Source organism: Capsella rubella, unplaced genomic scaffold (assembly GCF_000375325.1).
Source record: "Capsella rubella cultivar Monte Gargano unplaced genomic scaffold, Caprub1_0 scaffold_6, whole genome shotgun sequence".
Taxonomy (NCBI): domain Eukaryota; kingdom Viridiplantae; phylum Streptophyta; class Magnoliopsida; order Brassicales; family Brassicaceae; genus Capsella; species Capsella rubella.
In genome coordinates, this window is record NW_006238918.1 from 77,698 (window position 1) to 95,592 (window position 17,895).

Consider the following 17,895-nt stretch of genomic DNA (forward strand, 5'->3'; position numbering starts at 1 on the left):
AGCTCCATCAAATACAGAGAATCACATCAAACAAATTTTGACAAAAAAAACTTTCATTCATATAAATTTTTCACAAAAACTGGAAAAGCAATTGATTCCAGACATCAGGAACTCCGGGTACACACCAATGAGTACAATCTGAATACGATGCCGGTTTATTCAACCGGTCTTTGTTTAGAGGTTCCCAGAATTTCCGGTACACCGACGGATGACCATCTTTACGATACTCAGACAACTGAGTGATGTTTATAACTGAAACCTTCGGTCCCAGTCTCTCCAAAACCCTCTTCACCATCCTCATTGTCGGAATGTCTGACCCACTTCCCCAGTAACTCTCTTCCTCTATTGGTTTCTTCTCCCCGTAGCAGTTTCCTTCGCTTCCCGGGTTCCATTCTCGGCTCCTGACCAGTTCCAACAGCTCGGTTCAAATATGGAACAAACAAGTAGAATCAATCATATTGGGGATATGTATTTTGTTACCATTGATGCGTAGGAGACATTGTGACAAAGAAAACCCGCTTTTTGTTTGGATCGACATTATTAGCAATCCAATCAGCCCAAGAATTCATTGCCATCTCCATTCCCTCGGCACCCTTCACCTCCTCGCATGACCCTTTTTCTTCACTGCTCCATCTTTAATTCAAATATGCAATTGAGTCCCCAAATTTTGTTTTTGCGGCATTAACAGGTAAAGAAATGATGTCTATATATATATATATACTTACCGGATCTTGACTGGGTCTTGCCTCCACCATAAGTATGTGTTGAAGACTAAGATATCAGCATGTTGCCACTTTGATGCATGTTTCAGAACTGAATCAGGTCGGATAATCCTTTCGTCCAATCTGTGATTAACCGGGTCATCAGAATTTGATTCCACGAGCAATGGAGCCCAGAGAAACTCCACCGTGGCATTGTAGTTCTGTGGATACATTCACAAAAGTAAACCAATCACACCAAAACCCCTCGAACAAAGAGGCATACAAGCTATGCTCACATGTCTTTTATTACCTCTGCCCTGAAAATGGTGAGGTGAGCGTTGGGAGACATAGACTGCTTGTCACGTGGAATAACAGACTGTAACAGACAAACCATTGATATCCATTGGCCTCTGTTTAATGAGTCTCCAACAAACATCAATCTCTTTCCTCTAAGCTTCTCCCACATTTCTGTCACATTCCATCTACAAGATAATGTGGAAACCACAGGGTAGAACACAAACAATTAGCAAGCAGTGAAGCAGATCATCAGTTTCAATATCTTCTACCATTCTTTGCAAACGATAGTAGCACTCAAATTAATAACAAGCTATTCATCGATACATACTCCATTCTTCATTTGATCAAATCACAAAATCCACAGAAACATAACTCTTATAGAAAATGATACCAAAAACATAAAAAAAAAAAAAAGGAGCGAAGTAGTAAGATTTAGCAACCTCTTCAAGTTGCAGGCATGAGGTTGCCATCTCCAATGTTGATATTCCAAATCCTTCCTGCCATGCTTCTGACAAGCCAACTGGTCAGACATGTAAGGGCACTCAGATTCCTTGTGCAAAGGGTATGATGAATTATCAAAGACCCATTTCCCAGAGAAGACATCACAGTGCTCCTCCTTTGGTCCTTGACCCGAGTCTTGTTCATACGGGTCAACCAATCTGATGTTCTTCCCACTGTAATCTTTCGTGGAGTTGCATCTGCTGAATCTATCCAAAACCTCTGCATTTAATTTTTTGTTCAATTTGTGTAAGTTGATGTTATACAAGGGCACAATAAAGCTGAGCAAATTGGGAATTACATGGGATACAAGTAGCAACGAGATTTCATCAGATCAGAAGGAACAGTACCAAGAGCTCCCAAGTTAATCGCAGGAACATTAGGCTTGACGAAAGTGAAAGAGGAAGGTTGACGGAGAATTTGAGTGTGAGTCGTCGAGGCGTGGTAGTGGATCTGCTGAATGCTACGCTCGTTGAAGAGGATCATAATGGTGACAACGAGCATAAAGAGAAGACCCGCCAACGGAAGCCGACTCTTCTTTCTGCTGCTCCATCTCTGCGACATCGGAGACTTTCAAGAGAGAAGATACTTGTCACCAAGCACCCGCAGAGTCACTGAGAGTAGGAATAAAGTCGTCAACTTGTTCTTCTCCAAAGCTCGCTTCAGCTTCGATGCGACTAGTATAAGCTTGGAGGAGCTACCATTCGATCCTCCTCTCTCTTTCTCTCTCTCTCAGCACATAGATTAATTCAATTTGATGTTTATTATTATATTACCAAATTGGTTTTTTGACGTTATTTACCAGATCCCACCATCATCATCCTTAATAAGAGCTGTCTTCAGTTTTTTTGCACAAATGAAAATAATAAAAATTGAAGCATTCTTATGGGATGTGAGATCAACGCGCTTCACTTTGCAATTTGTGAGTTTATGTAAAAACTCATGCATAGAGGATGGTCTTAGTAAATTGCTATCACAAGCTCAAAAGTGTAATCATGTTTCAGATTTTAGGCTTATTTATTGTCATCGCCAATTCCTATTAGCTATAAATACAATACTACTTATATGGCCAATTCCTATTAGCTATAAATACAATACTACTTATATATATCGCCTCTTTCGAATCCCTCCTCTTTAACTCAACAAAATGCTTATCATCTCATCTCATGCTTTGTTTTTGGTATATACTCTCCCATCAAACAAAGTTAAGACCAATACATATCCAAATTGAGAGACAATGACAGAATAATAGTACATTTGTTACAATTGAGAGAATACAAAGATCGGATCAATAATATTTGATGCAAAAGCAAAAGTGGGATTCCATGGCCTAAAGTTAACCGAAAGAAATGTGAAAGTTATCATCTTCCTCAGTTCCATCACAATCATGAATTAGTTTAATGCATTTGGACACTCACAGTAAATAAGAATAAAGCTTGAAACTTTGGGAAGACAAGAATGGGTTCGATAAAGAGGAGTGTTCATGGAGTTAAGTTAGAATTTATCGACTCGGAGGCCATTTCTTAGAACCTCGTAAGCATCTCGGCTCCGGCTCTTCTTCATCCCAGCAGTGAAATAGACCTTTGATGCATCAGCAGAGATGCTTGTGACTTTAACCCATATCATAACTTTGGTCTTGATTCCTTCCACGTCTGATAACTTGCTTTTCTCAAGGCACCCTGTCACCGTTGTAGCGAATTTCAAGACGGATGAATCCTTGTAGCCAACTTCACATATGGTTGGGATCAAAACAGTTAGTCTCTTGGTCTGCTCATCGAACTCATAGTTCGTAGCATCCTCTGGGAATATTCCAACGGGGAGATCATACTCTTTTAGTAACTCAGGCAACGGCTTCTGCATTTTCCCTGACATGACAAACAGTGGGGGAATGAAATGGAATGTCAAAAGACGCTGTTGTGATAAAAGACTATTCACAAGACAGAACTGATGCAAAACCTTTGATTTTGTTGACCAACCATTTCGTTCCTCCTTCGATGCTCGTTGACACCGACTAACATGTTAATAAAGAATATACATGATCATCATCTATACAAGATTATCTAATAATAGAACAATGGAAACCACATGAAAAAAAAAAAAACATCATTGAAGCAATTTTTGAATATTGATGAAGTTTCTAAGGATATCATCGTTTTGGATAATAGATGTTCTTCCTTAGGTGGCGTGATTTCACCGACGAAAGGACCTCAAAAATGTATGATACCAAAAAGACGATAAAAGGTGCATCATTATATTGGAATAAAGACGCAACAACTATATAGGAACCACGGCAGAAAATAAAAGAAAATCAGACTGTAGAGAATAGGGATGGCAAGAGAAGAAGAAGAAGAAGATGTTGAGAGATGGTGCGTACGTTGAGATCGTTGCCAACGGTGTCAAACTGCTTGTTGGCCTTTTGGCCTAACCAGTAGGATCCAACCTTGTTGAAGATCTGATCCATTCTTCTCCAAATCAAATCACAAAGTCCCCCAGACGAACAAGAAGAAGAATTTACCCAAAGAAATACAAACGAAAGACTTGTTAATTTTGGAATCCAACTCTCCCACCGCAACGTTGGATTCGTTATGCACTATTCTTTCAAGCCAATAAACATATGACACGTGGTAATCACAAAAACATTTATCCAACAACAAAAAAAAGTACTTGCCTATCACTAACTTGGGAACTCTCTCTATAAAGACAGACCGTCATTGAAAGCTGGAATTATGATGAAAAACTGGTTACTAGTACTACACCCCAACTTGGTTAGAACCTGAACCTGAACCTGAACAACCAACCACATGCCCACATGAACAGAGCAAAACAAAAACAAGTAGAGATGATATGGTGGTGAATTTATGACCTACTTTTTATATATATCTTTGTGCATTCCAGAGTCGGATCAAATCAAGCCAAGAAAATAAAACCAAGCCTAACTCCAACTTATATTAAAGCTTTTTGTTTTTCATTTTTTTTTTTTTTTTTTTGTTCTTGCCAACATTATTAAAGCTTTAAATAATAATTTTGTGATATTTTATTTTGTGAGCCGTGACATTAGTACTAGGCTACTAGCTAAAGAGAGAGAGAGAGAGACCCTACATTGGTACTTATTCTGACGTGTAATTGTCTCCGGACAAACACAAGGACCCATTTTGAAACATCACACGCGCTTTCACGAAGTTACACCTCCCTCCCCTAGAGACTCTCTATCGATATGTATGAGTTTATTTACGTCTCCATCAAATCTCCTATAAACTCAAAGAGATCCACGCATGTTTCGTTTTTTCTGTAAAAGTTATATTTTTCCTATGCATATTAAGGCCACACAAATACTATATATATTAAAAAAAAGTCTTAAAAGGGTTTTGAACCATTCAATTTATGTGTCTAGTAGCTTAGTATTTTGCAAACAAAAACATATTTAAATTTTATATATACATATTCTAAATCTTTTAATCAGGAAAAAAAAAATGCAAAATACTCAGATGATCCCTATCCTATTTCCTACAATACGCGTCTCACAGACTTTTACACGTCCAACTTATGTTGTAAACGTTATCATCTTCTTCTTTTTTTTGAGTCAACAAATTGAATGTTTTACTCATCGAACAACAAATATATTAGGGGAGAAATAGGAGAGAGAGCGAGTAGAGATAAGAAGAGCGGAAACGCGAGAGTAGGAAACGGATAATAGTAAAATAAAAAAGATTCGGAGGATAAAGAGAGAGAGAGGGGAAGGAGACAAAAGTCGATATTGAGATGGTAACGTGGATCGAATATCCTCACGTTCACACTATCTCATTGGATGGAGCACGAGGCCGCCACACGCCCCTACATCTGGCCTTATCTCCACCCTCCACGTGTTCCCCTATCCAACGGCGACCACACGCCATTTCCCTCTTATTTAAACCCTCCTTCCTCTTCTTATCATCCTTCATCCTTCATCTAGCAACAACCAAATACCAACTCTCTTCAGCCGTCTCGCCTCATCAACCCTAGTCTATCTCCTCCCATAACAATGGCCTCAAGGGCACTCTCTTCTTTCACCACTAAGCCCGCTCTCTCTCCCAAGCCACTACTCCCTCACTGCCCTGCTTCTGCTTCTCTCGGATTCTCCATGAATACTGGCGGCGGCAGATCACTGGTCCTCTCCGCCGCTACGGTTGACACAAACAACATGCCTATGACCGGAGTCGTCTTCCAGCCGTTCGAGGAGGTGAAGAAGGCCGATCTCGCCATCCCCATCACATCTCATGTCTCCCTCGCTCGCCAGGGCTATGCCGATACTAGCGAGGCTGCCATTAATGAGCAAATCAAGTAAGCTTCTTTTTATTTTCTGTTTTAAACAAAAAAAAAGAAGGAAAATGTCAAAAATAATATATATATATATATATAGATCTAACGGAGGTCCATCGTTGCAGTGTGGAATACAACGTCTCCTACGTCTACCATTCCATGTACGCATACTTCGACAGAGACAACGTTGCTCTTAAGGGACTAGCCAAGTAATTTTACCTTCTAACTTTTTGTCTTATCTCATCTATATCTACTTTAAAGACATGTATCCATGTTCAACTTGGTTTTATGATTACCACCAGATTTTTCAAGGAATCAAGTGAGGAAGAGAGAGGACATGCTGAGAAGTTTATGGAGTACCAGGTTTTCTATTTTTTAAAGCTAAAACTTTTACAAGTTTATAAAGAGAGTTAAGTTAGTTAACTTTCTATTGCTGGTTTGTGTCTTTGTGTATACAGAACCAAAGAGGAGGAAGAGTGAAACTCCACCCAATCGTCTCACCTCTTTCAGAATTCGAACACGCTGAAAAAGGAGATGCATTATACGGTAAACTCTATACCAAAAACACACACACACCTAAAATTACTTCTTTTTGGCAAAGGAAAAATGATGCAGATATTTATTAGTTTACTTATTTATTTTTCAGCAATGGAGTTGGCTCTCTCTCTAGAGAAACTCACTAATGAGAAGCTTCTAAACGTTCACAGAGTAAGTTCTATAACTTATCTCTTTGGTGATCAAAGATTAAACTAATACTCATTTTCATAAGCTTAACTCTTGGCCAACAAAAACAGGTGGCCTCAGAGAACAATGATCCCCAGTTAGCTGATTTTGTTGAGAGTGAATTTCTTGGAGAACAGGTAAAAGCTCTTTTTTTCTTGGTCTAGCCAGATCTAGTTACTTGAAAAATTCCTAACATGTTTTGACTCGATCACTTTTTTTCTAGATTGAAGCAATCAAGAAGATCTCAGACTACATCACTCAGCTAAGGATGGTCGGCAAAGGCCACGGTACAAATCAAAACCCTATATTCAAATCGTTTTCTAAGACTTTAATTAAGTTGTTATAAAGCTTATAATCTTTTCTGTCTTTGCAGGAGTTTGGCATTTCGACCAGATGCTTCTGAATTAGACTCGACCTCTATAAGTTCACTTTCAGACGTCCATTGTGGGGTTACTCAGAAGAACCCAAAGATTCTCTAAAAGCTTTAGATTGAAAGTTATGGACAATAAGATTGTAGTAGTAAGCTTTGTGTTTAAGATGGTGTTTGTAATAACTTCCTAAGCCAAATCAATGAAGTTTTTGTTTACTTTTTTCTAAATAGATATGTCCAAATGACGAAAACTAACCAGGTACGTAGAAAGAACTCAAACCTATCCAACTAAACAGAAAACATTCATAACCCAACTTGAAAGAGAAAGCATAACAAACCTGTTAATGAAGAGCATTTACCAGAAGCATGAAGGGGTATGTCACTTTCCACCGGGAACGACAAGCTGGTCATTTGGATTACTGAAAAAGCAAACAAGAACAAGGACATGGTCACATTAAAGCAAAAGAGATGCCCTTACTTTGATTCTATCTTAAACACTGGAAAATCTATTATAACCAAACAAACACATTTTTCCTCTGTTCTACAATGAGCTGACCATGTACTAAAATGGGTATCCATGAAAAGTTCATTACGTATGAAAACACTACTAAGCTTTCATGGAGAGATTCTCCCTTAATGACTTATCTTTTCATCAAGGTTCTTCAAACCACTAAGTATTAAGTAAAGAGTGAGAATCTGATTTATATAGTGACGAAGAAATTGAGCTTCTTCAGGTGTTTCCTTCAAGTATAACCCAAAATTATGACGCGACATCTTCGATAGAAGAAGTGTCTCTCACTGGAACCAAGCAAGCTTGAAAGATTCTCTACTGTATGACCCCTTTATCACAGTCTAACCAAAAAGCTAAGGGAATATCAAATAATTCCGAATAGTAGCATCTAATCTAGAGAGATACGCATTCTAACAAGTATCTTCTAGATTAATGCACGAATTTTTGAATTCCCTAACCAACAAAAGCTAAGCTCAGATTCCAGCTACATATTTAAGCAGAAAACAGAAATAGAAACCACAAGTGCTTGAAACTGGACAAGCTACGTTGAAACTGAAAGAGACGGATAGAAAAACTAACCATAATTGTGAAGATAGTCATCGAGAAATTGATTACCGACACTTTAGCCAACTGAGCTTCGAGGAGTGTGGCTATGGCGGAAGTGGACAACTCAAATCCCAATTTGTCGCCAAGGTGCCCTATCCAGCATCGACACTTACCATTCTCTGTACTCGCCGAACCGGGTTGATTATGTAAAATGCGCAAAATTTTACAACTAGGCCTCGCAAACTAAAGCCCATTAAAAGGATATCTAATGTGCCGAAAAAGCCCATATTAGAATATTGCATAAGCCCAGCCCATGTAAGCCGAAGGAGCGGACCAACCATCCAGTTTTCCTATTAATTTTTTTTTCAAAATTTTAAATTTTGGAATTTAGAAAAACGGAAAAGAAAAAGAACTGGTTCCTTTCATTTTCTTCCATGTCGGAAGCTGGTTAAAACAGGTAGAAAACAAGCCATGTTACAGACCCAGAAGGAGACACAAATCCCACTCACACCGATGTCCGTTGCTGGCGAAGTATATTAAACAACATGATGTTTGCTTGTAGTCATCACCTGATGAAGGCTTTGCTTCAATCATTTCGAGTCACTTTCATCATCTTCCTCATCCTCCTCGTAGTCATCTTCATCGGTACGGCCGGAATAATGCCTCAGGTCCTCTTCTCTCAACTCCTCCTCTCTCCGTTTCATCCTCCTAGCAATCCGAGTGTCATAATCTTTCTGAACTTTGTCCATTATAGTGTCGAAACCTGGGACTGTCCTCTCCAGCTTCTGACCTACTCGAACACTGAGGTTGTAGAATATACGGAACAGTCTCTGCATGCAAAATGAAAAATAAGTAACAGAGAAGAAAATATCAAATCAATTTACTATCATCTCAATGCAAGTCGAAAACATGATCAGAGAAATCAGAAGAACTGAGAGGAAACAAACCATGACACTCCTATTCCACTCTCTTATGTAAGGAGGACCAGTCGTGTAAGTACCAAGCGGCTCACGGTACCACTCTCCACCATAGCTGATCTGATCCATAGCTTGCTCTACACTTATCACTTCCCATGGCCTTAACCCTGGTATTACTTTGGCCAACTCTTGTCTACAATCAAAAGTTCCATGCTTTGAGAGAAGAACCAAATCCAATATTGGCTTTAAAAAAATCAAAGGTGTTAAGGGCCTTTAATTTAATACCTTAATCGTTTGGGGATGAACTTGTTCGGCATGTGATCAGATTCCAGTACTGTTGTTAATTCAGACCCACTGGCCCAGAGAAACAGAGCGTGGCTGGGAGTTCTGACTCCAGGCCAAACGCCATCATTTGCCTCGAGCACTGCCATGTCGCGTTTCTTACTCTCAATAGCTTCTTTTTGGAGTTGCTTGTATGTTTTTGGCTCTCGTCCTTTTAGAGGAACCCATGGCGGTATTCCCTTCTGGAGTTTGTGCAGGCAAGCTGTTGCCGCTGCACCAAGCCTCACTGAACAAGAAAGAAACGAGTTAATAAAACCAACAATGAAATCATAATATAGGAGGCAAAACTGTGATTCTTCAACGAAAAGACTTGTCCGAGATCTCTAATTCTCCCACATACAGACCTTCCCAAGTGGCAATTGCAGGTTCCAAACCGTAAATCATGTGAATAGGCGCCCATTCATCCATGTCCTCGCCCCAAATGAAAGTATCTCTATCGATTATTCCAGCTCCATAAGCTGTCTTAAGGGTTATAAGCTCACAAGGGCCTCTGGAACGGCCAAGTCGGTCTTTATACCACCAACCACCAGTCTTCATTATGACTGCAATCTCAAAACACAGAGAGCAATCAAACGGTTATGATCAAACATAAACGAAAGAACAGGAAAAGAAAACCACTTTCATCATATTCCTGCAATCCAACAACACTCAACAGGCACAAGCTTGGATTGGAGCAGAACATAAACAAACGAAATGTGGAACCATATGAACTCGAGCAAACACCAGAGCCACTCAATGAATAATCATGATAAACAAGCTCATCAACACTAATTTTTTCTCCCTTAAAGGCACTGTAACATCATCACATGGCAGGGTCATAATTACACTACAGTCATAATGACTCTGTTATTTGAATCAAGATGAAGGCACTTACAGTCATAATACCGCTTTTCAAGGCGTTTGTAACCAATAGCCTGAGCCACGTCAATGGGTCGACCCGGCGGGTAGGGACGTTGCCGGAAACCCCAGAGGCCGAAGAGGAACTGCTTCATGAAATCCCAAAACTTATCATCACTCTCTTCCTTAGATTTTATAGCCTTCCTAGGCATAGGCCTCCCGTCGAAGCCCGGCACATGAGGGATGGCTCTCCAGAAGTCCTTGTCTTCTTTCCGATAAGGCGTGTCGTTATCCTCGAGCTCCATCTTGTTCATATCTTCGGCAATCTCCTCGGCTCGAGTCATAAACTGAACCACAGGACTCGCTCGAAACCTCTCCCACCATTTCTCCTCAGCTTCAATCTCTTCTGTGCTCGGATTCTCCTTCTTCTCGAATACTGAATCTTCGTTCAGAATCTTATCCACTTCCGGAGTGTGCCTGTAATCCGGTATGTTCTCGCACTCCCATAAGAACTGCTCAGCGATTTGCTTGTACGTTCCTGGTTCTTCGGTCCCTGTTTCGGGTTTTGGGGACTTTTTGGAGAATTTAGGAAGTCCTATCGACGCGAAATTCGGAGACTGCGACTTGGGGAAGAAGGAGTCAGCGAGCGACACGAAATTGATGGAAGGAACTGGGTTCGGTGGTTTCTCGAACCAGTTTTGAAATGGATTGAAGTTCATCGAGGACATTGCTGAACACACTATCGTTCGCCAGCCGAAGCCAAAAAGAAAAATTAGGGTTCAGGGCTTTATTGGCTGATGTGCTGAGAGAGAAGATCAGTATGTTCAGGTGGATTAGGTGTGGAAGACGAAGTGTGACTGACCCAGCTATTAAAAACATCATGCTGTTTAGAGATCTAGCAAACGAACAACGTGCCGTTTGCAATCAAACAAAACGCTGACGAGGCCTTGAAACACATAATAAAACCATTTTTTCGGGGTCCTGCTTTGCTTGTTTAGTGAGTCTAAAGAATAAAAGCAAGAGTCGAAAACAATTCTCTGCTATCTTCCTCTTCTTCTTCTTTCCGTCAATGGCATCATATCAGAGGCTTCTTAGGTTCTGCATCACAATCATCTGCTGCTTCTTATCTTTGTCTTCAAGCCAAAAAGTCACACTTAGTCTATACTACGAAGCTTTATGCCCTTACTGTGCAGAATTCATCGTCAACCACTTGCCAAAGATCTTCGAGACTGGCTTAATCTCAGCCATTGATCTCCAGCTCGTCCCATGGGGCAACACTGTTATCAGACCAGATGGCTCCATTCTCTGCCAGGTCTTGGACTCTTCTTGCCTTATACTCCACTTACATTGTACATAAGTTTAAGACATAGCATTTGACAAATGTTTCGTGTTGCTTTGTTTTCACTTTTCAGCATGGAGAAACTGAGTGTGCGCTCAATTCAATTCATGCCTGTGCAATAAACGCTTACCCTGATGTGGTAAGCCTCTAAGCTATGAAAGCTTCTCGGTTTTATGCAGTAAGATTCAAGTTAATATCCATATAAAGGGCTGGCTGTTAACACGAATGCTATGTGATCTGCACATTTCTTTTGCAGAGGAAGCATTTTGGATACATCTACTGTACCGAACAGCTAGTCTTGGAGAATAAACTTGAAAAATGGGCTGATTGTTTAGAAATGGTTGGATTGAGCAGAGCAGCGGTTGAGTGTTACATTAACGGATACGGAAACCAGGTAAATCCTGATCAGAGAAATGTACATTTGTTAACTTGTAAAGCCAAAACGAAAAAAGCGAACGAAATAAGCAAGAAAAAATGACATCTATGTGACACTGTGCAGCTTGAAAGGAGATATGCTGAAGAAACTTCTGAACTTTATCCAGCACACAGATTTGTACCATGGGTGGTTGTGAATAACCAACCACTTCAAGAGGTTAGTCCTACCAGAACTTTCAGCTGATAACTTTCAATATCAAAGGAGAAACAAAAGTTTTCATTTATGTGTCTTTGGTGAACAGAATTACCAGAATTTTGTCATGTATGTATGCAATGCTTATGGAAGTAACCAGGTACCAGAAGCCTGCAAGATTCTCAACAGTTCGGTGGAGACAATAAGAAGGTTCAACAGTTCAGTGGAGAAACTAAGTAACAGTCACCAAGTTTGCTATCGCAATCAATAAGATTTGAATCCAAGATCCCTAAGACAATTTAATAATACTGAAATATATGGGAAATCAGAAAGTGCTTACTGATCAAAACTCTGCTCCTCTTGAATTTGCTATACAACTTAACTGGGGTTGCAACAATCTGCATAGATAGATAAATTTACCATGCACTATTTTTGAATATCCAGGAATTGGATCAGTTTCTGAAGATTTGGAAGCTAAAGGTCTAGTACATAGAAGCTAAGATATAGTAAAGCCTGCACAGAAATATTCATTAACCATGATGCTGTTACATGAACACAATAAGAATCAACAAGGAGTAGCAAAAAGAAAAAATTCATAACATCAGATAAAGGCAGAAATTGTTCATAGTAGAGTGAACACGAAGAATTTTACATGGCATAGGCGGTTGGTTGTTAAGAGACTGACATCAATCAGTCTTTGCAAAGTTAATAGTTATCACACACAAGTTTCAGATAATAAAGTGGCGGAGGCAGTGAGGAGAAGCTGTCTATTGCCTGTTTATAATATCCCAAACGGCATTACATGTCTCGTAGGCAGTCCTCTTGTCTGGATCGAATTCGAACTTGTCCATTACCCTTTTTTCTCGATCAACCATATCTGCCATACATTCAGTCAAGGACCTCATAAAAAAGGTGCATCAGGTTCATATAAAGACAGTGCACAGAGTAAAGAGCAAATTTTAAAAGCAAAGGATACAGCCAGAGGTCTTTAATGGGTCATCAATGTTGGGTATGACTCTAGTGACTGAAGCATACATGGAAAGCTTTTTCCTGCAGAGAACAAAAAGAGAAAGAAGCAAATGACAAACTTCTTAAACCTAACAATGACATGACAAATTCAGTCAATCTTACTCATTTTTCAACTGGTCCCGCAGGTTCCTCTTTATAGCTAAAATCTGCTCTTCAATGAATGCCCCTTGAGAATTCATGTCTTTGAGTTCATCAGCCATGGATGTGTTAACATAAAAACAAAATTGGGTCATGTCATTGAATCAACGAAAGAGAAATTTAAGCTCAGTAGTATACTTATCTGAGGTCATCCTTGAGCTTGCACTCCAGTTCAAGCTCTTGATCAAGCTCTTTCTGAAGACGCTCAATTTCTTCTTCATCGGCCATCTCTGAATATGCCTCGTAAGTATTCTCCTTGCAAGCATCGACTTTCTTCTGCAAATCTGCGCCAACGAAACAACATCCGAAATTGACAACTCAGTCAAACACTCAGTGTTGTCAAGGTGGCATCAGAGACTCAAAAACGTAAAAAAAGAATTAATTAACCTTGGAGAGACTCTTGTATCTCACTAAAATCGTCGTCGCAGGAGAAGTGGATAGATCTGAGCTGCTCGAGGGTTTGAACAAGCACGCCAAATCCTTTCCCATCATCCAAAACATTGATCAAATCGTCTCCCCATGAAATCGCCATTTCGAAATTCATCGACTGATCTCCCATAACATTCGACATCGGAAGACAAACAATCCGCTAACCTCCAAAAATCCCTCCGACAAAAGTTCAAAAGCAGAGGGAAAAACAAAACCGAAAAAAAGAATTTATCGATTTGGTTTTTAATTTTCCAATTGTAGTACGAACGGACCGATGTATTAATTTAAGAAACAATTATTAATTTCACATGTTGTTGTATCAGCCCATTGGGCTTCTTATTACCCTAGTTATTTACCAAATTAAATGAAGCTAATTGATCTTTTCTAGGCCTCGTCGTTTGTTCTTGCGACTTCCTAAGTCAAAATCACGACGACTTTTCCTTTTACCAATTGAAAGACTGATCGATAGAGAACTCGTTTCGATCTGTCTCAAGAGAAATAGTTTTAGTATAAAATAAGAATACATATACAGTAACTGCATGTGAGGATTTAGTATAATATAATAGATAGTATCATATTAAACACACCACTAATTGACTGGTATAGTATATAGTGTTGTTTACGTTGCAGTCTTACTACTAATAAGCTGGAGATGTAATCCCCGAGATCTTTTTTGATCTTCTTTTTAGTTCAAGTCCCACAATCTCCAAAGTCCGAATGACTTATTTCGTCTTCTTTCTTTCACACCCAATATAATAACAACATATTAGTAGATTCAAAGTATATTTGGACTTTGTCAAAGTCAGCCCTCTTCTGACATTAATAAAAGATACAAGTCCATGATTTGAGAGCATCCTAAAACGACATTTTAACTATTTTATCGAAAACCTGCAAGTTAGGAGGTTATTGTCCTAAACAATTCTTTTTCTCCGTCTCCTTACTTCTTCATCTCGATCATCGATTCTGTAAGAGATACCAAACTAGGTGTCTTCTTCTTTTAAAGCTCTTGTCTCTCTTCTTGTTTCATTTTTGTTTTTACCATCCTCTACATCTTAAGTACCTCAATTTGTTTGAGGTTACTCTTCTCTTGATCATTAATGGGCAAGGCAAAATCAATGGTCTCACTCTTGTTGGTGCTCTTCCTTAAGATTCTTGTTCGAGCTCAGATGACAAAGACATCAACAGAGTTCATTTTCCGAGGTTTTAAAGGAAACCGATCAGAAATTCAGATGGAAGGAGATTCAACCATTAGACCCAACGGACTATTGAGGCTCACGGATAGAAAGTCAAACGTTACCGGTACAGCTTTCTACCACAAACCAGTAAGATTGCTGGAGACTAACGAAAGTTCCACAAATGCCACCGTTCGCTCCTTTAGCACTTCTTTCATCTTTGTAATAATCCCTTCAAGCTCAAGCAACGGAGGTTTCGGCCTCACATTCACTCTATCTCCAACTCCAGACCGCAAAGATGCGGAATCCGCACAGTACTTGGGGCTTCTAAACGAAAGAAACGACGGTAATCTGAGCAATCACGTCTTTGCTGTGGAATTCGACACTGTACAAGGATTCAAAGACGGCAAAAACAGAATTGGGAACCACATAGGTCTAAATTTCAACAGTCTCTCTTCAGATGTCCAAGAACCTGTGGCTTATCACAACAAGAACGATAGTCAGAAAGAGGAATTCCAACTGACGAGCGGCGAGCCAATCCATGTCGTCTTGGAATATCACGGGCCAACCAAAAGGCTTAACCTCACTGTTTACCCAACCAGATTGGGATATAAACCAATAATTCCCTTGATCTCGCGAGAGGTTCCAGGACTGTCAGAAATTTTGGAGGACGAAATGTTCGTCGGGTTCACAGCAGCGACGGGGAGAGATCAATCGAGTGCTCATTATGTGATGGGTTGGAGTTTCTCAAGCGGCGGAGACCACCCAGTCGCAGCTGTGCTCGACCTCTCGGAGCTTCCTCCTCCGCCTCCGAATAAGGCCAAGAAGAGAGGCTACAGTGGTAAGGTCATCGCTCTGATCGTGGCTTTATCGACCGTTATATCGATCATGATGGTTTTGTTGTCACTCTTCATGATGTACAAAAAGCGAATGCAACAAGAAGAGATCCTAGAAGATTGGGAAATCGACCATCCTCACAGATTTCGATACAGAGATCTCTACAAGGCTACAGATGGATTCAAGGAGAACAGGATCGTCGGAACCGGAGGGTTCGGAACTGTTTTCAGAGGGAACATCAGAACATCGTCTGATCAAATCGCAGTGAAGAAGATAACTCCGAATAGTATGCAAGGTGTTCGAGAATTCATCGCAGAGATCGAGAGTTTGGGACGGCTAAGACATAGGAATCTGGTGAATCTCCAAGGATGGTGTAAACACAAAAACGATCTCTTGTTGATTTACGATTATATCCCAAACGGAAGCTTGGACTCTCTGCTCTACACTAAACCGAGAAGGAGCGGCGCTGTTTTATCTTGGAAAGCGCGTTTTCAGATCGCAAAAGGAATCGCGTCTGGCTTGTTGTACCTCCACGAAGAATGGGAACAGATCGTGATTCACAGAGACGTGAAACCTAGCAACGTTCTCATTGACTCCGATATGAACCCTAGACTGGGAGATTTCGGACTCGCGAGGCTTTACGAACGCGGATCGAAATCGCGAACCACCGTTGTCGTCGGGACGATTGGGTATATGGCGCCGGAGCTAGCCCGCAACGGAAACTCCTCAGCCGCTTCCGACGTTTTCGCGTTTGGCGTTTTGCTGTTAGAGATCGTCACCGGGAGAAAACCTACCGACTCTGGGACCTTCTTCATAGCCGATTGGGTAATGGAGCTACAAGCGAGCGGTGAAATCCTCAGTGCGATCGATCCGAGACTTGGATCAGGTTACGACGAAGGAGAGGTGAGGCTTGCTCTCTCCGTCGGCTTGCTCTGTTGCCACCATAAACCGGAATCCCGGCCGCCGATGAGAACGGTGATTAGGTACCTAAACAGAGACGAGGGTGTTCCTGAGATTCACGATAATTGGGGTTATTCAGATTCTTCAAGAACCGATTTAGGATCTAAACTCGTTGGATACGTATCGTCTGATAGGGCTTCGAGCTCACACTCACACACATCTTCGTCTCTCACAAGGATCTCTTCAACATCATTTATCAGTGGTAGATAAAATTAGATAGTGGCACTACTTTGACACATTCAAGCCTTTTTTTAACTCTCTCTCTCTCTCTCTCTCTCTCTCTCTCTCTCTCTCTCAATCATATTCTTATGTTTTTCATCTCTTTAACTAATTCAAATTTGTGTTTTGAATTTGGGCTCGGCCCATTGAGTTTCTTTGAATCTTCGTATCCAATAACAAAAAGTCGCACCCATTAATAAAGGAAATTAATTTTAAAAAAGGCATATTTTCCATTTGATACCTTGCCGGATTTTGTATTAGTATCAAAACTATATTAAGAAATCAAATCATTTATTTTCCTCAGTGACAACTGACAACAAGTATAACAAAACATGATATTGTTTTAGAATATGATAGGGATAAACCACGTATTTCAATCTCACGCGACGACATGACGTGATCTTCTATAATTCAATAACTAGTACATCTACATCATAATAACGGATGGACTAAAAATGCGCTAAAGCGAAATATTGAAACTTTAGGACAGCATTTACAATGTCAAACTGATAACGGTTTATGTACCAATCGGATCAAAAGGTATTTGAACTCATGAGATTTCGTCATAAATGTTTATTTAAATACTATAATTATATGTGGTAATAACGATTAAGTACGGTTTTAAGCCGTATTATTACTAAAGTAGTCCACTAATTATTGCTAGATTGGTGTATAAATAGAAGAAAAAAACTTACTACATACCCTAATATTTATCTTTAGACTTTAAATCACAATGTCCAAGTCCAAAGTCAATTTTGTTTTTTATTTTATTTTCTCGCAAAGAATATAAAATATCTGCAAATTCAAAGTATATAGAATTTGTCAAAGGCATATACTTTTAAGAAAAAGAAAAAGAAAAATCCAGCATAAAAGAAAACATGAAAACTTAGATTTTTTTTTTCTTTGAAATTAGTAAACCTCTTAATATGAATTTCTAAATTGAAAGATTTTTCTCTTGCCTTTAAAACTCTAAAGATATTTAAATTCTGTAACTATTTAGTTTGTAAATCGGTATTTCAAAGTACATGTTTCAAGAAACTTTTTAAACAAGTTATTTAATTATTTAGAACTATATTTAAAATTAATGTAATTAAGTATCCAAATCATTGACTAGAAGAGATGATAAATAATAGTATTTTAGGTCCTACCACAACTTTTAAAATATT

At 39.6% G+C, this 17,895-nt stretch overlaps 7 protein-coding genes across 7 annotated transcripts; 3 read left to right on the forward strand and 4 right to left on the reverse strand.

Moving 5' to 3' along the window:
• Positions 1-26: 26 nt before the first annotated feature.
• On the reverse strand, positions 27-2,250 carry LOC17884311 (protein trichome birefringence-like 35). Its single transcript, XM_006287677.2, has 6 exons — positions 1,847-2,250; positions 1,439-1,718; positions 1,012-1,183; positions 726-922; positions 481-633; positions 27-401 (listed from the first exon to the last, which is right to left on the reverse strand). The coding sequence occupies exons 1-6, from the start codon at positions 2,058-2,060 to the stop codon at positions 71-73; spliced, it is 1,347 nt and encodes a 448-aa protein (XP_006287739.1). The 5' UTR covers positions 2,061-2,250; the 3' UTR covers positions 27-70.
• A 465-nt stretch (positions 2,251-2,715) lies between these two features.
• On the reverse strand, positions 2,716-4,457 carry LOC17884376 (uncharacterized protein At5g01610). Its single transcript, XM_006288725.2, has 4 exons — positions 4,364-4,457; positions 3,871-4,281; positions 3,453-3,507; positions 2,716-3,361 (listed from the first exon to the last, which is right to left on the reverse strand). Exons 2-4 carry the CDS (start codon positions 3,955-3,957, stop codon positions 2,991-2,993), a joined length of 513 nt encoding a protein of 170 aa, XP_006288787.1. The 5' UTR covers positions 3,958-4,281; positions 4,364-4,457; the 3' UTR covers positions 2,716-2,990.
• A 669-nt stretch (positions 4,458-5,126) lies between these two features.
• On the forward strand, positions 5,127-7,113 carry LOC17881560 (ferritin-1, chloroplastic). The gene is made up of 8 exons (XM_006288457.2): positions 5,127-5,813; positions 5,918-6,001; positions 6,095-6,155; positions 6,251-6,338; positions 6,439-6,500; positions 6,587-6,652; positions 6,739-6,802; positions 6,889-7,113. Exons 1-8 carry the CDS (start codon positions 5,515-5,517, stop codon positions 6,921-6,923), a joined length of 759 nt encoding a protein of 252 aa, XP_006288519.1. The 5' UTR covers positions 5,127-5,514; the 3' UTR covers positions 6,924-7,113.
• Positions 7,114-8,336: 1,223 nt separating this feature from the next.
• LOC17884036 (protein TIC 56, chloroplastic) lies at positions 8,337-10,847 on the reverse strand. The gene is made up of 5 exons (XM_006287437.2): positions 10,076-10,847; positions 9,546-9,743; positions 9,145-9,427; positions 8,890-9,052; positions 8,337-8,772 (listed from the first exon to the last, which is right to left on the reverse strand). The coding sequence occupies exons 1-5, from the start codon at positions 10,764-10,766 to the stop codon at positions 8,533-8,535; spliced, it is 1,575 nt and encodes a 524-aa protein (XP_006287499.1). The 5' UTR covers positions 10,767-10,847; the 3' UTR covers positions 8,337-8,532.
• Positions 10,848-10,947: 100 nt separating this feature from the next.
• Positions 10,948-12,379, forward strand: LOC17881329 (gamma-interferon-inducible lysosomal thiol reductase). Its single transcript, XM_006288519.2, has 5 exons — positions 10,948-11,350; positions 11,451-11,516; positions 11,634-11,771; positions 11,877-11,969; positions 12,055-12,379. The coding sequence occupies exons 1-5, from the start codon at positions 11,108-11,110 to the stop codon at positions 12,214-12,216; spliced, it is 702 nt and encodes a 233-aa protein (XP_006288581.1). The 5' UTR covers positions 10,948-11,107; the 3' UTR covers positions 12,217-12,379.
• A 73-nt stretch (positions 12,380-12,452) lies between these two features.
• On the reverse strand, positions 12,453-13,759 carry LOC17883246. The gene is made up of 5 exons (XM_023781875.1): positions 13,500-13,759; positions 13,255-13,396; positions 13,077-13,178; positions 12,922-12,995; positions 12,453-12,822 (listed from the first exon to the last, which is right to left on the reverse strand). Exons 1-5 carry the CDS (start codon positions 13,681-13,683, stop codon positions 12,713-12,715), a joined length of 612 nt encoding a protein of 203 aa, XP_023637643.1. The 5' UTR covers positions 13,684-13,759; the 3' UTR covers positions 12,453-12,712.
• A 465-nt stretch (positions 13,760-14,224) lies between these two features.
• Positions 14,225-16,800, forward strand: LOC17881726 (lectin-domain containing receptor kinase VI.4). Its single transcript, XM_006287126.2, has one exon. It carries the CDS (start codon positions 14,639-14,641, stop codon positions 16,718-16,720), a length of 2,082 nt encoding a protein of 693 aa, XP_006287188.1. The 5' UTR covers positions 14,225-14,638; the 3' UTR covers positions 16,721-16,800.
• Positions 16,801-17,895: the final 1,095 nt, after the last annotated feature.

Bases quoted from the DNA above. Each gene is read 5' to 3' on its own strand.
- LOC17881726 (XM_006287126.2), top strand. From the start codon at position 14,639: ATGGGCAAGGCAAAATCAATGGTCTCACTCTTGTTGGTGCTCTTCCTT.
- LOC17884311 (XM_006287677.2), bottom strand. From the start codon at position 2,060: ATGTCGCAGAGATGGAGCAGCAGAAAGAAGAGTCGGCTTCCGTTGGCG. The intron at 634-725 runs GTAAGTATATAT...TTTGAATTAAAG, and splicing joins CAAGACCCAGTCAAGATCCG to ATGGAGCAGTGAAGAAAAAG. The intron at 402-480 runs GTAACAAAATAC...GGAACTGGTCAG, and splicing joins ATGTCTCCTACGCATCAATG to GAGCCGAGAATGGAACCCGG.
- LOC17881560 (XM_006288457.2), top strand. From the start codon at position 5,515: ATGGCCTCAAGGGCACTCTCTTCTTTCACCACTAAGCCCGCTCTCTCT. The intron at 6,339-6,438 runs GTAAACTCTATA...TTTATTTTTCAG, and splicing joins AAAAGGAGATGCATTATACG to CAATGGAGTTGGCTCTCTCT. The intron at 6,653-6,738 runs GTAAAAGCTCTT...CTTTTTTTCTAG, and splicing joins GTGAATTTCTTGGAGAACAG to ATTGAAGCAATCAAGAAGAT.
- LOC17884376 (XM_006288725.2), bottom strand. From the start codon at position 3,957: ATGGATCAGATCTTCAACAAGGTTGGATCCTACTGGTTAGGCCAAAAG. The intron at 3,508-3,870 runs GTACGCACCATC...TTAACATGTTAG, and splicing joins CCGTTGGCAACGATCTCAAC to TCGGTGTCAACGAGCATCGA. The intron at 3,362-3,452 runs GTTTTGCATCAG...TTGTCATGTCAG, and splicing joins GTTGGTCAACAAAATCAAAG to GGAAAATGCAGAAGCCGTTG.
- LOC17883246 (XM_023781875.1), bottom strand. From the start codon at position 13,683: ATGTCGAATGTTATGGGAGATCAGTCGATGAATTTCGAAATGGCGATT. The intron at 13,397-13,499 runs GTTAATTAATTC...TCGTTGGCGCAG, and splicing joins GATACAAGAGTCTCTCCAAG to ATTTGCAGAAGAAAGTCGAT. The intron at 12,823-12,921 runs GTATCCTTTGCT...AATGTATGGCAG, and splicing joins CCCATTAAAGACCTCTGGCT to ATATGGTTGATCGAGAAAAA.
- LOC17881329 (XM_006288519.2), top strand. From the start codon at position 11,108: ATGGCATCATATCAGAGGCTTCTTAGGTTCTGCATCACAATCATCTGC. The intron at 11,351-11,450 runs GTCTTGGACTCT...TTCACTTTTCAG, and splicing joins ATGGCTCCATTCTCTGCCAG to CATGGAGAAACTGAGTGTGC. The intron at 11,970-12,054 runs GTTAGTCCTACC...TTTGGTGAACAG, and splicing joins ATAACCAACCACTTCAAGAG to AATTACCAGAATTTTGTCAT.
- LOC17884036 (XM_006287437.2), bottom strand. From the start codon at position 10,766: ATGTCCTCGATGAACTTCAATCCATTTCAAAACTGGTTCGAGAAACCA. The intron at 9,053-9,144 runs GTATTAAATTAA...TTTTGATTGTAG, and splicing joins TTCATCCCCAAACGATTAAG to ACAAGAGTTGGCCAAAGTAA. The intron at 8,773-8,889 runs GTTTGTTTCCTC...TTTTGCATGCAG, and splicing joins AGTGGAATAGGAGTGTCATG to AGACTGTTCCGTATATTCTA.